The sequence below is a fragment of the Coregonus lavaretus genome (genome assembly GCF_964263955.1).
Source record: "Coregonus lavaretus genome assembly, contig: HAP1_SCAFFOLD_6789, whole genome shotgun sequence".
NCBI classification, from domain to species: domain Eukaryota; kingdom Metazoa; phylum Chordata; class Actinopteri; order Salmoniformes; family Salmonidae; genus Coregonus; species Coregonus lavaretus.
In genome coordinates, this window is record NW_028157456.1 from 11,282 (window position 1) to 30,627 (window position 19,346).

Here is a 19,346-nt window from a genome sequence, read left to right on the forward strand (position 1 = left end):
ACACCAGACCAAGCCACACCACACCACACCCGACCACACCAGACCAGACCACACCACACCCGACCAAACCACACCACACCACACCCGACCACACCAGACCAGACCACAGCACACCAGAGCACACCACACCAGACCACACAACACCACACCAGACATTGACTTATTCACTATATAGGCTGTCCTACTGAGTCCTGACATACAGATTTAGCGTGACGTCTGATGGAAAGAGGAGCACACACACTGCTGCTGTTGAATAATGAAACAGTTCAGGTATCTGAGGTGCTGTGTGGCTGATGGGTTGCTGTGACATCAGGGATCAACATGATTGATCAGCCACCGATCAGCTGCTCTCATCATGTCTGACAGCTTGACAGCATGGGTCCACCAATATTCACCTCTCTTCCTCTTCCTCTCCTCCTCTCCAGCCAAAATGACCTCAGCGGACCAGCTGGACAGCCAGTGATCCAGATCCAGCTGGAGGAGACCGGAACTATTCACACATACATAACGTGAGTACAACATTAATCTAACTTTGATACAACCTTAACCTAACCTTACCTGGACCAATAAACACATACATAATGTGAGTACAAAATTAATCTAACTTTGATACAATCTTACCCTAACCTAAATTGGACCAATAAACACATTCATAACGTGAGTACAACATTAATCTAACTTTGATACAACCTTACCCTAACCTAACCTGGAACAATAGAGACATACATAACATGAGTACAACATTAATCTAACTTTGATACAACCTAACCCTACCTAACCTGGACCAATAAACACATTCCTGACATGAGTACAACCCAGTTATAACCATAATATTATAATCTTAACCTTAAACCAACGTAACCCTAAACAGACCGATTCACAAATAGCTGACGTGAGTACAATCCAACCTCAACCTTATCGTGACCATATAACAACACAACCCTAAAACCTACACATACTGTATACCTACATTGAGTAAAACCTTACCTTAACCTAATGTGAACCTCTACACCAGGGTTCCCCAACTGGCAACCCGTGGGCCGAATTTGGCCAATGGGTGATTTTATTTGGACCCCCAAGTTTTCTGAGGAAAAAAAAAAACATTTATTTTACATTTTGGGGGGGGGGGGGCATAAAAGACTGTAAAAACATCAGCAAATCATCTCCAAGTGATTTTAATTTGAGAAATCTGTTCCAAAGTATTCCCACGCATAATAGAGAGATCTATAAGACCATATCCAAATTTAAGCAAGGTTTGAAATGATTATGGGTCTCCCGAGTGGCGCAGTGGTCTAAGGCACTGCATCGCAGTGCTAGCTGTGCCACTAGAGATCCTGGTTCGAATCCAGTCATAGCCGGCCGCGACCGGGAGACCCATGGGGCGGCGCACAATTGGCCCAGCGTCGTCCAGGGTAGGGGAGGGAATGGCCGGCAGGGATGTAGCTCAGTTGGTAGAGCATGGCGTTTGCAACGCCAGGGTTGTGGGTTCGATTCCCACGGGGGGCCAGTATGAAAAAAAATAAAAGAATAATGTATGCACTCACTAACTGTAAGTCGCTCTGGATAAGAGCGTCTGCTAAATGACAAAAATGTAAAATTATGTTTTAGTCAGATAATATATCTGTTTGGGCTTCAATTTGCAGTCTACGTTCTGGGCCCCTGACCATCCGCTCAAGAAAGAATTGGCCCGCGGCTGAATCTAGTTGATGATCCCTGCTGTAGACACTTACCTGCAGGGAGTAACATCAAACTTGAACCCTAATGCCCATATACCCTTTACTTGTGGTCTGCATCACCAGCAATACAGAAATGTAACTTGTGAAAAATCTCTGCAGTTCCTTTCAAAGTGTTGCTGTATTGAGATAATAAATAAAACATCCCATTCACTCAGCTTTGCAGCTAACCTAACACTAAATTCTGACACCAGAAAAGAGAACAGTTGAGACAAACATGATGGTGTCACGCACACAGACAAATGGGCTGTGATATGCGACAGGGAGAGACAGTGTGTGTGTGAGAGGGGAGAGAGATGGAATAGAGTAGCAGGTTTCACAGAGTCACTTTGATCACATCTGTCACTATGGGGGAATGCACTGTGCTATTGTTACAGGAAAGCACTTGAGCACGGGGCTCAGCAATCTGCTCATATGCAGAATACTGGGGTCTGCTAACTCTCAAACTGTGTGTGTTTGAGAGGGTTACCCAGGCTTAGACACCAAGGACTATGACATTGAGACCCCACCCGTAATATAATATAACATATAACAGTTATACCAGTAATTCCACATCCCTGACAGCTAGATACTTGCCGCCAGTGGTGTTAAGATAATACTGTGTTCCCCACCACAATCAATACTGTATCGAGCTGATGATGCATTGGACATTAATAAGATATGATGTTACCTGCGAAGAGGCGGTGTTTTACTGCAAGTTATTGTTCAAAGCGTCAATATAAAACACTGGGACTAACCCTTACAATGGGGATATTTAGTATTTAGTATTTACCTTCAGTTTACTAGGGGAGTTGATGAAGAACTAGCCTCGCAAAGCCGCCTGCTCCCGCAAGCTTACATTAAATGCTGCATGAATAGCTTTTAATGTAAGCTTGCGGGATCAGGCAGCTTTGCGAGGCTAATGAAGAACACTCTTTTACAGCAAAAAGCTGAGGAAGAGTTGTAGTGGAAGGTAAAGGGTTAAATGATTCAACTGGAAGTTCGAGGGATGATTACTTGGCCATAGTTTAAAGGGTAAGGTTGTACACGTAGTCAGGACATCACCTGGTTAACACCTCTACTGTCATCATAAGTGTCATGGAATCTACAGGTAACTACCAAAATAAAGGAAACACTTGAGGAAATGAGGGATACAAAGTATATTGAAAGCAGGTGCTTCCACACAGGTGTGGTTCCTGAGTTAATTAAACAATCAACATCCCATCATGCTTAGGGTCATGTATAAAAATGCCCAGTTGCCCATTATTTTGGATGCCATGGCTAGAAGAAGAGATCTGTGACTTTGAAAGAGGGGTCTCAAAGGAGCATAGGGTATAAAGGCTGTGTTTGTGTGTGTGTAGGGGGGGTCTCAGTCACCAGATATCAACCCAATTGAACACTTATGGGAGATTCTGGAGGGGCTCCTGAGACAGCATTTTCCACCACCATCAAATGATAGAATTTCTAGTGGAAGAATGGTGTCGCATCCCTCCAACAGAGTTTCAGACACTTGTAGAATCTATGTGAAGGTGCATTGAAGCTGTTCTGGCTCGTGGTGGCCCAACAGCCTATTAAGAAGACACTTTGTGTTGGTGTTTCCTATATTTTGGAAGTTATCTGTACAATGACCACTGAGAGTCAGGACCTCGTCATGCATCTCAACAGATCTCATCATAAGTGTGCTCTTATGTTAGTGTAGACTGACCGTATTCTGGTGAAACAACTGCAGAGAAATATATTTATATGGGATTTCTGTATATGTTGTCATATATGTGGCTTTTTCTGTGCATCAGAGCTTCCAGTTTGTTTGTGTCTGCATCGTGTGTGGGCGTATTTATGTACAGAGGCTATGAAAAGAATCATAAATTAACTTTGCTAACTTTGTTTATGCAAACTTATGCTCTGCCTACAATTACTGGACTTTCGATTACTGGACTTTCAATTACTGGACTTTTGATTACTGGACTTTCAATTACTGGACTTTTGATTACTGGACTTTTGATTACTGGACTTTTGATTACTGGACTTTCAATTACTGGACTTTTGATTACTGGACTTTTGATTACTGGACTTTCAATTACTGGACTTTCGATTACTGGAACAGAGAAAAGGTGGGGGAGGGAGAGAAAGAGGGACACAGAGAGGGAGAGAGAAAGATGGAGAGTGAGAGAATGTGATAGAGGATGGAAGAGGTCAGGATTTTCCGGGATAGAAATAGAAAGAGAGAAGGGGTATAGAGAGAGACAGAGAAAATAGCTAGAGAGAGGAACAGAGTGCCTGAATGGAGGGGAGTAAAATCAAAAGAGAGCAAAAAAAGAGAGAAACAGGAACAGAGAGGAGATTGTAAATTCATCCCTCCTGCTGGTCAGTGGATCAATATCTAGCAGGGTGGATAGAACAGAGCAGAGCAGAACAGGACTGGGCAAGGCAGGGAGAGGCAGAGCAGCCCCCCTGTGGAGTGATCAATAACTGGATCACAGTAAACAGGGCTGGGATAGGAGAGGTCTTAGTCATTCTCCTTCCGTTCCTTTCCTTCTCTTATCTCTCTCTCTCTCTCTCTCTCTCTCTCTCTCTCTCTCTCTCTCTCTCTCTCTCTCTCTCTCTCTCTCTCTCTCTCTCTCTCTCTCTCTCTCTCTCTCTCTCTCTCTCTCTCTCTCTCTCTCTCTCTCGCTCTCTCTTTGTTCCCTCTCCTCATTACTCTAAAAGCATTAGTATCAGGGGTCATTTTTTGACACTATAACCTCAAGCAGGCAGTCTCAAAGATAGTGACAGAAAGATAGTAGACAATATACTGTGTTTGCATGTGTTATTAATGTTGATTGTGTGAGTCATTGACTTTATCTCTCTGTCTCTCTGTCTTTGTGTAGGAGCTGTGATTTGGAGATGAATGGGAAGGCGGGAGGTAGAGGACCTGTGAGTTCACCCAACTACAACAGCACCACCATGGTATCAGACCTATCCTCCCCTGAATCCCAGACCCAGTCCCAGCCCTTCACACCCCGGGTCAGTACACACACACTCACACACACACACACACACACACACACACACACACACACACACACACACACACACACACACACACACACACACACACACACACACACACACACACACACACACACACACACACACACACATACACACACACACACACACACACACACACACACACCTCACAACACCTTTACACCTCACTAAACCATACACCACGTTCTCTCATCTTCCCTCTCTCCTTCCATCCTGTCCTCTCTTCCCTCTCTCCTTCCCTCCTGTCCTCTCTTCACACTCTCCTTCCCTCCTGTCCTCTCCAGGCGTCCCGTACTCCAAGGAAAGCAGCTACGTTTGGGAAACGTTCTAACTCCATGCGGAGGAACCCTAAAGCAGAGGTGACCAAACAGGGCTGGCTATACAAACAGGTAAATCATCTCTATACACTGCACTGTAAGTAACATGAGGCAGTTTCCCCTTATACCTAGTCAAATACTCCATAATACCCCATAATACCCCATAAATACCCCAAAATACCCCATAATACCCCATAAATACCCCATAGCTAGGACCAGATATTGCTCTTCTTCCAATAGTCTCTTCCATTTGTTTTGATCCAGTATGTCTCAGACACTTCCTTTGTTTTGATCCAGTATGTCTCAGACACTTACTTTGTTTTGATCCAGTATGTCTCAGACACTTACTTTGTTTTGGTCCAGTATGTATCAGACACTTACTTTGTTTTGGTCCAGTATGTCTCAGACACTTACTTTGTTTTGATCCAGTATATCTCAGACACTTACTTTGTTTTGATCCAGTATGTCTCAGATACTTACTTTGTTTTGGTCCAGTATGTCTCAGACACTTCCTTTGTTTTGATCCAGTATGTCTCAGACACTTACTTTGTTTTGATCCAGTATGTCTCAGACACTTACTTTGTTTTGGTCCAGTATGTCGCAGACACTTACTTTGTTTTGATCCAGTATGTCTCATACACTTACTTTGTTTTGATCCAGTATGTCTCAGACACTTTGTTTTGATCCATTATGTCTCAGACACTTACTTTGTTTTGATCCATTATTTCTCAGACACTTACTTTGTTTTGATCCAGTATGTCTCAGACACTTACTTTGTTTTGATCCAGTATGTCTCAGACACTTTGTTTTGATCCAATATGTCTCAGACACTTACTTTGTTTTGGTCCAGTATGTCTCAGACACTTACTTTGTTTTGATCCAGTATGTCTCAGATACTTACTTTGTTTTGGTCCAGTATGTCTCAGACACTTACTTTGTTTTGATCCAGTATGTCTCAGACACTTTGTTTTGATCCAGTATGTCGCAGACACTTACTTTGTTTTGATCCAATATGTCGCAGACACTTACTTTGTTTTGGTCCAGTATGTCGCAGACACTTACTTTGTTTTGGTCCAGTATGTCTCAGACACTTACTTTGTTTTGGTCCAGAATGTCTCAGACACTTTGTTTTGATCCAGTATGTCTCAGACACTTACTTTGTTTTGATCCAGTATGTCTCAGACACTTACTTTGTTTTGATCCATTATTTCTCAGACACTTACTTTGTTTTGATCCAATATGTCTCAGACACTTTGTTTTGATCCAGTATGTCTCAGACACTTACTTTGTTTTGGTCTAGTATGTCGCAGACATTTCCTTTGTTTTGGTCCAGAATGTCTCAGACACTTTGTTTTGATCCAGTATGTCTCAGACACTTACTTTGTTTTGATCCAGTATGTCTCAGACACTTACTTTGTTTTGATCCATTATTTCTCAGACACTTACTTTGTTTTGGTCCAGTATGTCTCAGACACTTTGTTTTGATCCAGTATGTCGCAGACACTTACTTTGTTTTGATCCAGTATGTCTCAGACACTTACTTTGTTTTGGTCCAGTATGTCTCAGACACTTACTTTGTTTTGATCCATTATTTCTCAGACACTTACTTTGTTTTGGTCCAGTATGTCTCAGACACTTACTTTGTTTTGATCCAGTATGTCCAGACACTTACTTTGTTTTGATCCAGTATGTCGCAGACACTTTGTTTTGATCCAGTATGTCGCAGACACTTACTTTGTTTTGATCCAGTATGTCTCAGACACTTACTTTGTTTTGGTCCAGTATGTCTCAGACACTTACTTTGTTTTGATCCATTATTTCTCAGACACTTACTTTGTTTTGGTCCAGTATGTCTCAGACACTTACTTTGTTTTGATCCAGTATGTCCAGACACTTACTTTGTTTTGATCCAGTATGTCTCAGACACTTACTTTGTTTTGATCCAGTATGTCGCAGACACTTACTTTTGTTTTGGACCAGTGTTGTTTTCCCTCTCACGTTGTTTAGGTCTCATATTTCTCTTCCTCTTCTTCACATAGGGCAGTATTTCTCACACTGGTTTAGTCCGATATTAGTCTCCCAAGTGGCTAAATAAAATAATGTATGCACTCACTAACTGTAAGTCGCTCTGGATAAGAGCGTCTGCTAAATGACGTAAATGTAATTAGTGTTCCAGTCTGAACTCTTGTGTCTTCTCTCTGGAGTTCCATCCATCTCAAAGTGTGTGTTATTCTCTCTCTCTCTCTCTCTCTCTCTCTCTCTCTCTCTCTCTGTCTCTGTCTCTGTCTCTGTCTCTCTCTCTCTCTCTCTGTCTCTCTCTGTCTCCCTGTAGGCCAGTAGTGGAGTGAAACAGTGGAACAAGAGATGGTTCGTCCTCGCTGACCGATGCCTCTTCTACTACAAAGGTAGACTCTCATAGCAATGCCTTCTTTCTTTTAGTTCTCTTTTCTTTATTTATTAACAGTCTCTACTCTCCTCCATGCCAAGTCTCTGAGTCTTTGCGGTCTTCATCTGTCATCCTCTGAGCCACAGCCAGGAGAATAAACAATGTGTCATTTGAATATGTCACACGGCTTGACGTGTCTTCAAGGTCGATGTACGAGCTATGTGTGTGTGGGTTTATGTGTGGTTCTGTGTACATATGGACGTGTGTGAGTCATTGTAACTTGTATGTAGAGAAACGTTTTACAAAAGACATGAGTACATTATGAAGTGTGAACAACCACACCGCATATTATAGTCTTTAAAGATGGACAATCAACACTGACAGACACAGACACGTAAACACACACACACACACCCACACGTACACACAGACGCACACACACACACATACACACACACCCACACACACACACACATACAAACACACACACACACTCTCCTTATACAGCTCAGTCTCTCCCTCTCAGCGGTGAAGGTGACTCACATCAATAGCACACTAGGTGAAGGAATTGTGGGATAGTGGAGTCTGTTGCTCAGACAGACAGACATACACAGACAGACAAACAGGGAGAAGGGTGACTTGCAAGATGAAGAAGATGATAACGATGAAAGTAACATCATTTTGCCTCTTGTCTTATCACACATCAGGGTTCAGTCTGGGAGTAGTTTATGCCCTGCAGGACTACATGCATATCAAAACATATTGGCCAAGTGAGACAAAGTAGGAGCCATACCTACAGTAACTTGTTTGCCACCAGGCCTATTCTTATCAGCACAGAATCCACAGTGTCAAGGTAATTGTTTTTCAAAAGCTTGTGTGAGGCCATACATCCAGATTTAGAGAGAGAAAAGGAGAGAGCAGAAAAAGAGAGAGAGAGAGAGAGAGAGAGAGAGAGAGAGAGAGAGAGAGAGAGAGAGAGAGAGAGAGAGAGAGAGAGAGAGAGAGAGAGAGAGAGAGAGAGAGAGAGAGAGAGAGAGAGAGAGAGAGAGAGAGAGAGAGAGAGAGAGAGAGAGAGAGAGAGAGAGAGAGAGAGAGAGAGAGAGAGAGAGAGAGAGAGAGAGAGAGAGAGAGACCAAGAAAGGGGAGGTGATAAGGAGAACTCTGGTGTGCTTTTCCTCTTAGCAACCCCTCAAACCCACGATTCCCACGGGGGGCCAGTATGAAAAATTTATGCACTCACTAACTGTAAGTCGCTCTGGATAAGAGCGTCTGCTAAATGACTAAAATTTAAAAATGTAAGCCCATTTTGTCCTTAAATGTTTTTTAGACCTGCACCATTAAATCTGTCAAAGCCTCATCACAAGTGAGAACACCTGGGGGCAGCTACTTTGATATTTTCTGTTTTGATATTTCTCTTGTTCCTCCATCCCTGTTCAGTTTCACCTAGGGGGCTGTAGTAGTAGTAGAATAGTAGTAGAATTCATCATGAGATATGGTGACATTTCCCTCCCCAGGGACAAAGGTGGTCTGTGCTCAAACAACTGGAGTAAAGGTGCTGTCCAAAATAAATACATATTGAATGATGACTGAGGATTTAGTTTTAGTATGTCTTGGTGCCTCTCTCACATGTAGTAGTATAATCTGTAATTTATTTATTTAACCTTTATTTAAGCAGGGAGTCATGTGAGCTATGTCGAGACCCTCCCTGCTCACACAGTCATAGAGGGTTGAACTTTGACCCCTTGCATGTGCGTGTAGGAACTCCATGAGAGTGTGGAATGTGTGTACTGTATGTGTGTGTTTGGAGCTCTGCAGCTTTTCGCATAGTCTGTGTTATGAGTGTGTTACCGTAAACATTCCCTAGCAACATGCCCTAGCAACATGCCCTAGCAACGTGACCCCAGGATGTGAGAGACATGTTTAGCGTGTGTGTGTGTGTGTGGTGTGTTGGTGTGTAAGTGTGGGAGAAAGCATGCTTGTGTGCATGTTTTGGTGTGTGTGTGTTTCTATAATTTGCTTTGTACAGTACAGGCTGTACAATGGGCAGCCTCCTTCTTATGTGGTCCTCTGTGGCTCAGCTGGTAGAGCACGGCGCTTGTAACGCCAAGGTAGTGGGTTCGATCCCCGGGACCACCCATACACAAAAAAAATGTATGCACGCATGACTGTAAGTCGCTTTGGATAAAAGCGTCTGCTAAATGGCATATTATTATTATTATTATTATGCTTCTCTAACAGTTCAGTGGACTTATTGCCCCAACCAATCAGATGATGACATTCTGGTGCCATGATGTTGTGTTGGTTGTGTGTGTGTGGCTGTGTGTCTGTGTGTCTGTGTGTGTGTGTTTAGTTACAGTACTGTAGGGCTGGTTCATATCTCTGTCAGAGTCATTATCAATCCATTACTGCTGTTACGGTGCCATCAAAAGCAGCCTGCCCATTAAAACCAAGGACAAGATCTAATCAGCTACTGTAAAAGCATCCGTGTGTGTGTGTGCTCATGTGGGTATGTGTGCCTGTGTGCGAGTGTGTGCGAGCGTGTTTGTGTGTGTCTGTGTGTGCACATGCACGCATGAGTGTGTGACACGATTCTTCCCTGTTGATTTAGGGAACTCCCTCTGCTGGTGACTTGCTGAATGTGCAATCCTAAAGGATGGCTGTGATTGGTTAGTTACCTATAATGTCAATTTCTATGTATAAAATAGGTCATATCATTAAAAGTACCAGAGAGCCCACTCTGGAAATGTGACGTTTGAAGAGTATATTGTTACAAACAATATGTCTAAAAATAAGCTACATCAAAAACGTTTTAAGATATTCATATTTATATTTTTCATGTTGAATAAATTAATGTGAAAATGTGTATTTCAAAATGTAGACATACTCCATATTTTAGGGCACGCTATTAGGAGTATAATGACACCAATATGTTGTCTGTATAATGTACGGTTCACAGATCATTGGGTCTTACACGAGACGTATACGTCTACAAAAGGCCTAAAATGACCACTTTTGTCATGTTTTCTCAAAAACATCCTTCCTCCCAATGAAGTTCCTATGTGAGAATTGACAGAACAATATTTTCCGCTGCTATGGAATCGCCCTAGAATGCCCTGGAGTAAGGTAGTAAACCTGGAATTGCCCCTGTTGTATACCCTACCCTGTACACACAGATGCAAATCTGACCTGAATAAGGACGTCCTCAAAGCAAAGCAGATAAATTAAATGATTCAATAGCTCAGTGTGAAGTCACTGTCATTTTTCCACATTCAGCAATATTCAGAAACTGGCCCCTGAGCCCCACTCGCTTTTCTACATTTCCTATTATTCCCCCCATTACATTACAGTCATTTAGCAGACGCTCTTATCCAGAGCAGCTTACAGTAGTGAGCTGACACATTTTCATATGTACAGTTGAAGTCAGAAGTTTGGGATATGTTGGCGCAATTATTAGAAAATGGAAGAAGTTCAAGATGACGGTCAATCAACCTCGGTCTGGGGCTCCATGCAAGATCTCATCTCGTCGGGCATCAATGATCATGAGGAAGGTGAGGGATCAGGCCAGAACTACACAGCAGGACCTGGTCAATGACCTGAAGAGAGCTGGGACCACAGTCTCAAAGAAAACCATTAGTAACACACTACGCCGTCATGGATTAAAATCCTGCAGCGCACGCAAGGTCCCTCTGCTCAAGCCAGCGCATGTCCAGGCCCGTCTGAAGTTTTCCAATGACCATCTGGATGATCCAGAGGAGGAATGGGAGAAGGTCATGTGGTCTGATGAGACAAAAATAGAGCTTTTTGGTCTAAACTCCACTCGCCTTGTTTGGAGGAAGAAGAAGGATGAGTACAACCCCAAGAACACCATCCCAACCGTGAAGCATGGAGGTGGAAACATCATTCTTTGGGGATGCTTTTCTGCAAAGGGGACAGGACAACTGCACCGTATTGAGGGGAGGATGGATGGGGCCATGTATCGCGAGATCTTGGCCAACAACCTCCTTCCCTCAGTAAGAGCATTGAAGATGGGTCGTGGCTGGGTCTTCCAGCATGACAACGACCTGAAACACACAGCCAGGGCAACTAAGGAGTGGCTCTGTAAGAGGCATCTCAATGTCCTGGAGTGGCCTAGCCAGTCTCCAGACCTGAACCCAATAGAACATCTTTGGAGGGAGCTGAAAGTCCGTATTGCCCAGTGACAGCCCCGAAAACTGAAGGATCTGGAGAAGGTCTGTATGGAGGAGTGGGCCAAAATCCCTGCTGCAGTGTGTGCAAACCTGGTCAAGACCTACAGGAAACGTATGATCTCTGTAATTGCAAACAAAGGTTTCTGTACCAAATATTAAGTTCTGCTTTTCTGATGTATCAAATACTTATGTCATGCAATAAAATGCAAATTAATTACTTAAAAATCATACAATGTGATTTTCTAAGATTTTTGTTTTAGATTCCGTCTCTCACAGTTGAAGTGTAACTATGATAAAAATTACAGACCTCTACATGCTTTGTAAGTAGGTAAACCTGCAAAATCGGCAGTGTATCAAATACTTGTTCTCCCCACTGTATGTTTGTAAATTTACCATTAAAAAAACCTGTAATGATTGAGTGTCCATATAGCTGTACCATGATATTTGCATTGCTACTAAGTATCCCTTCAATTGTTCTCCACTAATTCCCCCGCTAAGGCCCCTCCCCATTCCAAGTTGAGCCGTCATCCCAGTGATCGGCATCCCACCCACATCCCTCCGGATCCCTAGGGCCCCGAGAGGCCAGGACCCATCCATCGAAAACAGCACACAGTGCCACGCACAAAACAGAAGCAGATTAACCGCCAAAAGCATTTCCAATGCTGTCACCTCTATATATAACTATTTAAAAATATATATCTATTCAAATATCTTGCATACCTTTTTCCATCATAATCAATTAATATACGTAATAATGTCGGCAGTTCATACGTAGGATTTTAACATATAACCCGGATTGCCATTGTATTACATTTAATTTATTGCCAAGCAATTATTATTCTAGCAAATAATTACCGTCGTCCATCCCATACCCCCCCCAACATCCCCACCCCCCCGCAACAGATGCCGGCCAAACACATACGCACATACTCACATACTTCAACACACTCATCCCCCCTCCTCCACAATCCACCATAAAATCAGATACTCAAAATAGAACTGTTTGGCCATAATGACCATCGTTATGTTTGGAGGAAAAAGGGGGTTGCTTGCAAGCCGAAGAACACCATCCCAACCGTGAAGCACGGTGTCACGATCGTCGTATTGAATAGACCAAGGCGCAGCGTGATGAACGAACATGTTTAACTTTATTACCTTTAGTGATAATAGACAACAATAAACAAAACAAGAAACGACTCGTGAAGTCCACGGTAACAATGACCAACACGGAACAAGAACCCACAAACACAAAGGGAAAACAGACAGTTTAAATATGGCTCCCAATCAGAGACAACCAACGACAGCTGACACTCGTTGCCTCTGATTGGGAGTCACTCTAGCCAACATAGAAATAAACACAACTAGAACTACCAACATAGAAATCTAACACATAGAATGAACACACCCTGGCTCAACATATAGAGTCCCAGAGCCAGGGTGTGACAGTACCCCCCTAAAGGCGCGGACTGCGACCGCGCCTCAACTTGAACAAAACAGGGGAGGGCTGGGTGGGCATACCTCCTCGGCGGCGGTTCTGGCTCCGGCCTTGCCCACCACCCTCCAATAAACCCCCCATAGCGCCCCTGGTCCAGTCTGGCCCCGCTGGCTGGAGCTGAACTGGACTTAGCAGGAGCGGTTAGCTTCAGCTCCGTAGTGGAGCAGTAAACCGGTACCTTACCAGGCACCGGTGACCCAGGCACGGGTTGTGCTGGACTGACGACGCGCACCCCTGGCTTGGTGCGTGGAGGAGGAACGGGCCTTACCAGGCTGACGACGCGCACCCCTGGCTTGGTGCGTGGAGGAGGAACGGGCCTTACCAGGCTGACGACTCGCACCCCTGGCTTGGTGCGTGGAGGAGGAACGGGCCTTACCAGGCTGACGACGCACACCGTAGGCTTGGTGCGTGGAGCAGGGACAGGCCGGACCGGGCTGGCGACGCACACCGTAGGCTTGGTGCGTGGAGCAGGGACAGGCCGGACCGGGCTGGCGACGCACACCGTAGGCTTGGTGCGTGGAGCAGGGACAGGCCGGGCTGGGCTGGCGACGCACCCCGTAGGCTTGGTGCGTGGAGCAGGGACAGGCCGGACCGGGCTGGCGACGCACACCGTAGGCTTGGTGCGTGGAGCAGGGACAGGCCGGGCTGGGCTGGCGACGCACCCCGTAGGCTTGGTGCGTGGAGCAGGGACAGGCCGGGCTGGGCTGGCGACGCACACCGTAGGCTTGGTGCGTGGAGCAGGGACAGGCCGGGCTGGGCTGGCGACGCACACCGTAGGCTTGGTGCGTGGAGCAGGGACAGGCCGGGCTGGGCTGGCGACGCACACCGTAGGCATGGTGCGTGGAGCAGGGACAGGCCGGACCGGGCTGGCGACGCACACCGTAGGCTTGGTGCGTGGAGCAGGGACAGGCCGAACCGGGCTGTGGAGACGGATAGGAGACCTGGAGTGAAGAGCGGCCACAACCCGTCCTGGCTGAATGCCTACCTTCACACACTCTGTGTGAGGCATCCGCACAGGACGTACAGGGCTGTGTACCCGTACTGGCATAACAGCACGTGACACTGGAGCAGGATATCCGGGACCGCGGAGAGGCATTGGAGACCACGAGCGTTGAGCCGGCACACTCCGTCCTGGCTGCATACCCACCTTCGCACGACACGTGCGGGGTGCTCGCACAGGACGTACAGGACTATGCCGGACCACTCGTGGCACAATACGCCGCTCCGCATACCGCGGAACCTGCCCCGTCCCATGCTGCCATGCCTGAGTACGGGAAGTTGGTTCCGCTCTCCATCCAGGCTCCGCCAACCTGCCTTCTGGCCCCCCTAACCCGGTGGCCTCCTCTCCAAATCGCCCTGTGGCAGCCTCCTGCTGCCCAGCCGCCCATGCCGTGTGCCCCCCCCTAAACATTTTTTGGGGTTGCCTCTCGTCCGTCCGACGATGACACTGCTGACGCCGCTGCTCCTCTCTCGCCAGGGCCTTAATCCTAGCCCAAGGTCCCTTGCCCCCGAGCATGTCCTCCCAGGACCACGATTTGCCCACCTGGGCCATCGCCAACCTCTCCATCTCCTTTCCCGGCTCTTCCTCCCATGTCCAGTCCAAGATCTGCCCCTGGACACGCTGCTTGGTCCTTGTAAGGTGGGTTCTTCTGTCACGATCGTCGTATTGAATAGACCAAGGCGCAGCGTGATGAACGAACATGTTTAACTTTATTACCTTTAGTGATAATAGACAACAATAAACAAAACAAGAAACGACTCGTGAAGTCCATGGTAACAATGACCAACACGGAACAAGAACCCACAAACACAAAGGGAAAACAGACAGTTTAAATATGGCTCCCAATCAGAGACAACCAACGACAGCTGACACTCGTTGCCTCTGATTGGGAGTCACTCTAGCCAACATAGAAATAAACACAACTAGAACTACCAACATAGAAATCTAACACATAGAATGAACACACCCTGGCTCAACATATAGAGTCCCAGAGCCAGGGTGTGACACACGGGGTGGCAGCATCATGCTGTGGGGGTGCTTTGCTGCCGGAGGGACTGGTGCACTTCACAAAATAGATAGGTCATGAGGATGGAAAATTATGTGGATATATTGAAGCAACATCTCAAGACATCAGTCTGGAAGTTAAAGCTTGGTCGCAAATGGGTCTTCCAAATGGACAATGACCCCAAGCATACTTCCAAAGTTGTGGCAAAATGGCTTAAGGATAACAAAGTCAAGGTATTGGAGTGGCCATCACAAAGCCCTGACCTCAATCCTATAGAAAATGTGTGGGAAGAACTGAAAAAGTGTGTGCGAGCAAGGAGGCCTACAAACCTGACTCAGTTACACCAGCACTGTCAGGAGGAATGGGCCAAAATTCACCCAACTTATTGTGGGAAGCTTGTGGAAGGCTACCCGAAACATTTGACCCAAGTTAAACAATTTAAAGGCAATGCTACCAAATACTAATTGAGTGTATGTAAACTTCTGACCCACTGGGAATGTGATGAAAGAAATATAAGCTGAAATATATAATTCTCTCTACTATTATTCTGACATTTCACATTCTTAAAATAAAGTGGTGATCCTAACTGAACTAAGACAGGGAAAGTTTACTAGGATTAAATGTCAGGAATTGTGAAAAACAGTGATTCCTCTCTCTGGATTCCACACACGTCTCATGGGATGTTTTTGTCTCATGGAAGGGAGGGAGACATGACAATGGGTGACTGTGCAATTTATTGTCGCGATCACCATGCTAGCGAGGAGAGAGGGGTGAGAAATGGGCAAAGATCTTTTGTTGTTGGGACTTGGGGGTGATATTCAAATCAAATCAAATCAAATTTTATTTGCCACATGCGCCGAATACAACAGGTGTAGACATTAAAGTGAAATGCTTACTTATAGCCCCCAAGTATAACAATGCATTTATTTCTTAATACAAATTTCAATAAAACAACAACAACAAAAAAAGTGTTGAGAAAAAAAGAGCAGAAATAAAATAACAGTAGGGAGGCTGTATACAGGGGGGTACCGGTGCAGAGTCAATGTGCGGGGGCACCGGCTAGTTGAGGTAGTTGAAGTAATATGTACATGTGGGTAGAGTTAAAGTGACTATGCATAAATAATTAACAGAGTAGCAGCAGCGTAAAAAGATGGGGTGGGGGTGCAAATAGTCCGGGTAGCCATGATTAGCTGTTCAGGAGTCTTATGGCTTGGGGGTAGAAGCTGTTGAGAAGCCTTTTGGACCTAGACTTGGCGCTCCGGTACCGCTTGCCGTGCGGTAGCAGAGAGAACTGTCTATGACTAGGGTGGCTGGAGTCTTTGACAATTTTGAGGGCCTTCCTCTGACACCGCCTGGTATAGAGGTCCTGGATGGCAGGAAGCTTGATATTGTCAAAGCGTGCCAGCTGTCGTGGCCAGGAGCGGTGGAATAGTGTTGGTGTTTCTCTGGACATGAACATTAGGTGTGTGTGTAAAGGAATCCCCACCCAGGATTTGAACCTGCAGCCCGCCAAGTCTGTATCTCTAACCTCTAGCCTACATACCACCCCCATCTCTAAAGTATCTCAACGCATTCCATATATCCCAACAGAGCAAGAGTCCTGACTGTCTAATAGTGTATGTACAATCAAGGACTTTACTTCACAAGTTACTTCGCCAATGTCCGAGCTGCCCCGGGCATACACATGGAGTAATTCTCAGTGAAATAGAGTGTTATCCCTTTACATAACTGTCATCTTCAGAAATGTTGAGCTACTGTTGTTTTGGGACGCTAATACACAGCTGATTTACTACTGCTGACCCTGCGTCTACACACACACACACACACATACACACACACACACACACACACACACACACACACACACACACACACACACACACACACACACACACACACACACACACACACACAGGTGAGGGAGTTTGTGGTGTCAAACAGGTGTGACAGTAGCAGCAGGGAATGCAGCCAGGAGTCAGACTGCCATGGAATGAGTCAGAATGAGGTGACATTTCACAGGGAAGCCTGTCATTGTAGAGGACCTTTCCATTACTGTGCTTCTTCAGAAGTGTGTGTGCTAGCAGGAGTGTCTTCAGAAGTATGTTTTTCCAGAGTTGTGTGTGTGTGTTTTGCCTCTCCTAGTGCCTCTGTGTCCCTGGGTGGGGACAGGGTTGGTTGTTGAATGCTGAGAAGCTCTGCCACAGGTTTCACAATAACAACTATGTTTCTCCTCACCAGGCTTCTCCTCAGGATTATCTTGAGATAACTGTGAAAGGCTGTTTGGCAAGAAATCGCATTGTTTCTTATTACATACATTATTCATGTGTGTTTGTATGATGCAGTATATTTAGTACAACTTGGTAGCCTATATGTGAGATATTTCAGTTATTTTCAGTTATTGTGTGTTTGAGAATGAGCACATGGTTTGTTGTAATGTGTCTCTTTCCATGAATATCTGTGTGAGAGTTTTTGCATGAAATACAGAACATGTGAGGTCAGGTTTGAATTTGTTTGAGAGAGAGATGGGGAGAGAGGGAGACGGGGAGAGAGGGAGACGGGGAGAGAGGGAGACAGGGAGAGAGGGAGACAGGGAGAGAGAGAGAGAGAGAGAGAGAGAGAGAGAGAGAGAGAGAGAGAGAGAGAGAGAGAGAGAGAGGCAGGGCTATTTATCTGTCTGTGTGTAGCAGAACACCCTGCTTTCTGATTGGTGGAGAGAGGGCAGGTACAGTTGGCTGGAGGCCAGAATTCAGGATTCCAGCAACACTGAGTCACATGGGCTGATCGCTAACAAAAACACACACACACACACACGCACACACATGCACACACACACACACACACACACAGCGCAGAGAGTACTCTTTGATTGTACAAACACAAACCCCATGGTTCCCCCTCCCCCTCCTTTCTCTCGCTCCCTCCCTCCTTCCTCTCTCTCTCGCTTGCTCTCTCTCAAACACACACATACAAGCTCTGCAACAGAGGAAGGCTCTTGTGTCTATGCAGTACAGCTCTGCTAGAGAGAGAGAACGAGAAGGCCAGGCAGAGTGAGAGAGAGAGAAAGAGAGAGAGAGAGAGAGAGAGAGAGAGAGAGAGAGAGAGAGAGAGAGAGAGAGAGAGAGAGAAGGAACGAGAGAGGGAGAGAGAGGAGGGCAGTAGCTACAGTGGACTCCCTGCCAGTCTCATCTCCAGCCCCTGAAATTTTCATCATCTGCTCCATTATTTAATCAGCACAAGTGCTTCTCTCACACTCCTCCTTTTTCCCAACACTCTGCTTGTTTTTTTTCTGCCAGCCGTTGGATCTACACCAGTATGTGTGAGTATGTGTAAGAGAGTGTGTGAGAGAGTGTGTGTGTACCGTCACTTCTCACTGGACTGCTGGACCAAAATGGATATCTATTCTAGGATTCCACTACAGTGGGACGGGGGTCTGTTGTTCCAGGGATGTTCTATGGTAGTGCTCACTGAGCCAGCTACAGCTACAACTAGAGGAGAGGACAGACTGTCACAGCAGAACTGACCGTGTTTACCATTCACTCCTCTTTACACACTGTAGGTTTGGACCCATCAGATCATATTAGATCTGTTTCTCTCTCTGGTTTGTTGTTTATTTTGAGCCTGATCTTTATTTTTTCAATTTTTTTCCTCTCCAGACGAGAAGGAGGAAGGAGTGTTGGGAAGTCTTCCTCTGCTCAGCTTTCGGATCGGAGGAGTGCAGGCGTCGGATAACATCAGCCGAAAGCACGCCTTTAAGGTCAGTACCCTCTAGGACTAAGTATGATGATGATGATGATGGTGATGGTGATGATGATGATGTTGATGATGATGATGAGGCAGTACAATGAGTACAGTATATGATTATCACCCTGGACAGAGAGAGCAGCAGTGATATTTGGGCCATATAAATACTCTATCCAGGATTGGTGCTGATGGTTTTGTTGGGGTTTGGATACTGAGGACAGCCCAGGGAGAAGTGGTGACATTGTGGACAGTAGGGGATAATAGGGAACAAGCAGAGATGTCTGGGAGCCTGTCAAAACCAACACCACTGTACTCTCTCTTCTCTCTCTCTCTCTCTCTCTCTCTCTCTCTCTCTCTCTCTCTCTCTCTCTCTCTCTCTCTCTTCTGTGTGTGTGTGTTTGTGCGTGTTTGCTCACACTGTACTTTGCATCGAAGTGCGCATTAATAAAAAATAATGCTGAGAGAGAGAGAG

General features: G+C 45.6%; 1 protein-coding gene across 1 annotated transcript; it reads left to right on the top strand.

Moving 5' to 3' along the window:
* Window positions 1–256: 256 nt before the first annotated feature.
* LOC311125416 (pleckstrin homology domain-containing family A member 6-like) lies at window positions 257–18,887 on the top strand (the record flags this gene model as incomplete). Its single annotated transcript, XM_084199460.1, has 6 exons — window positions 257–270; window positions 426–509; window positions 4,580–4,715; window positions 5,027–5,131; window positions 7,392–7,464; window positions 18,787–18,887. Coding segments are annotated over 6 exons (513 nt in total), but the record flags the coding sequence as incomplete, so codon positions are not given.
* Window positions 18,888–19,346: the final 459 nt, after the last annotated feature.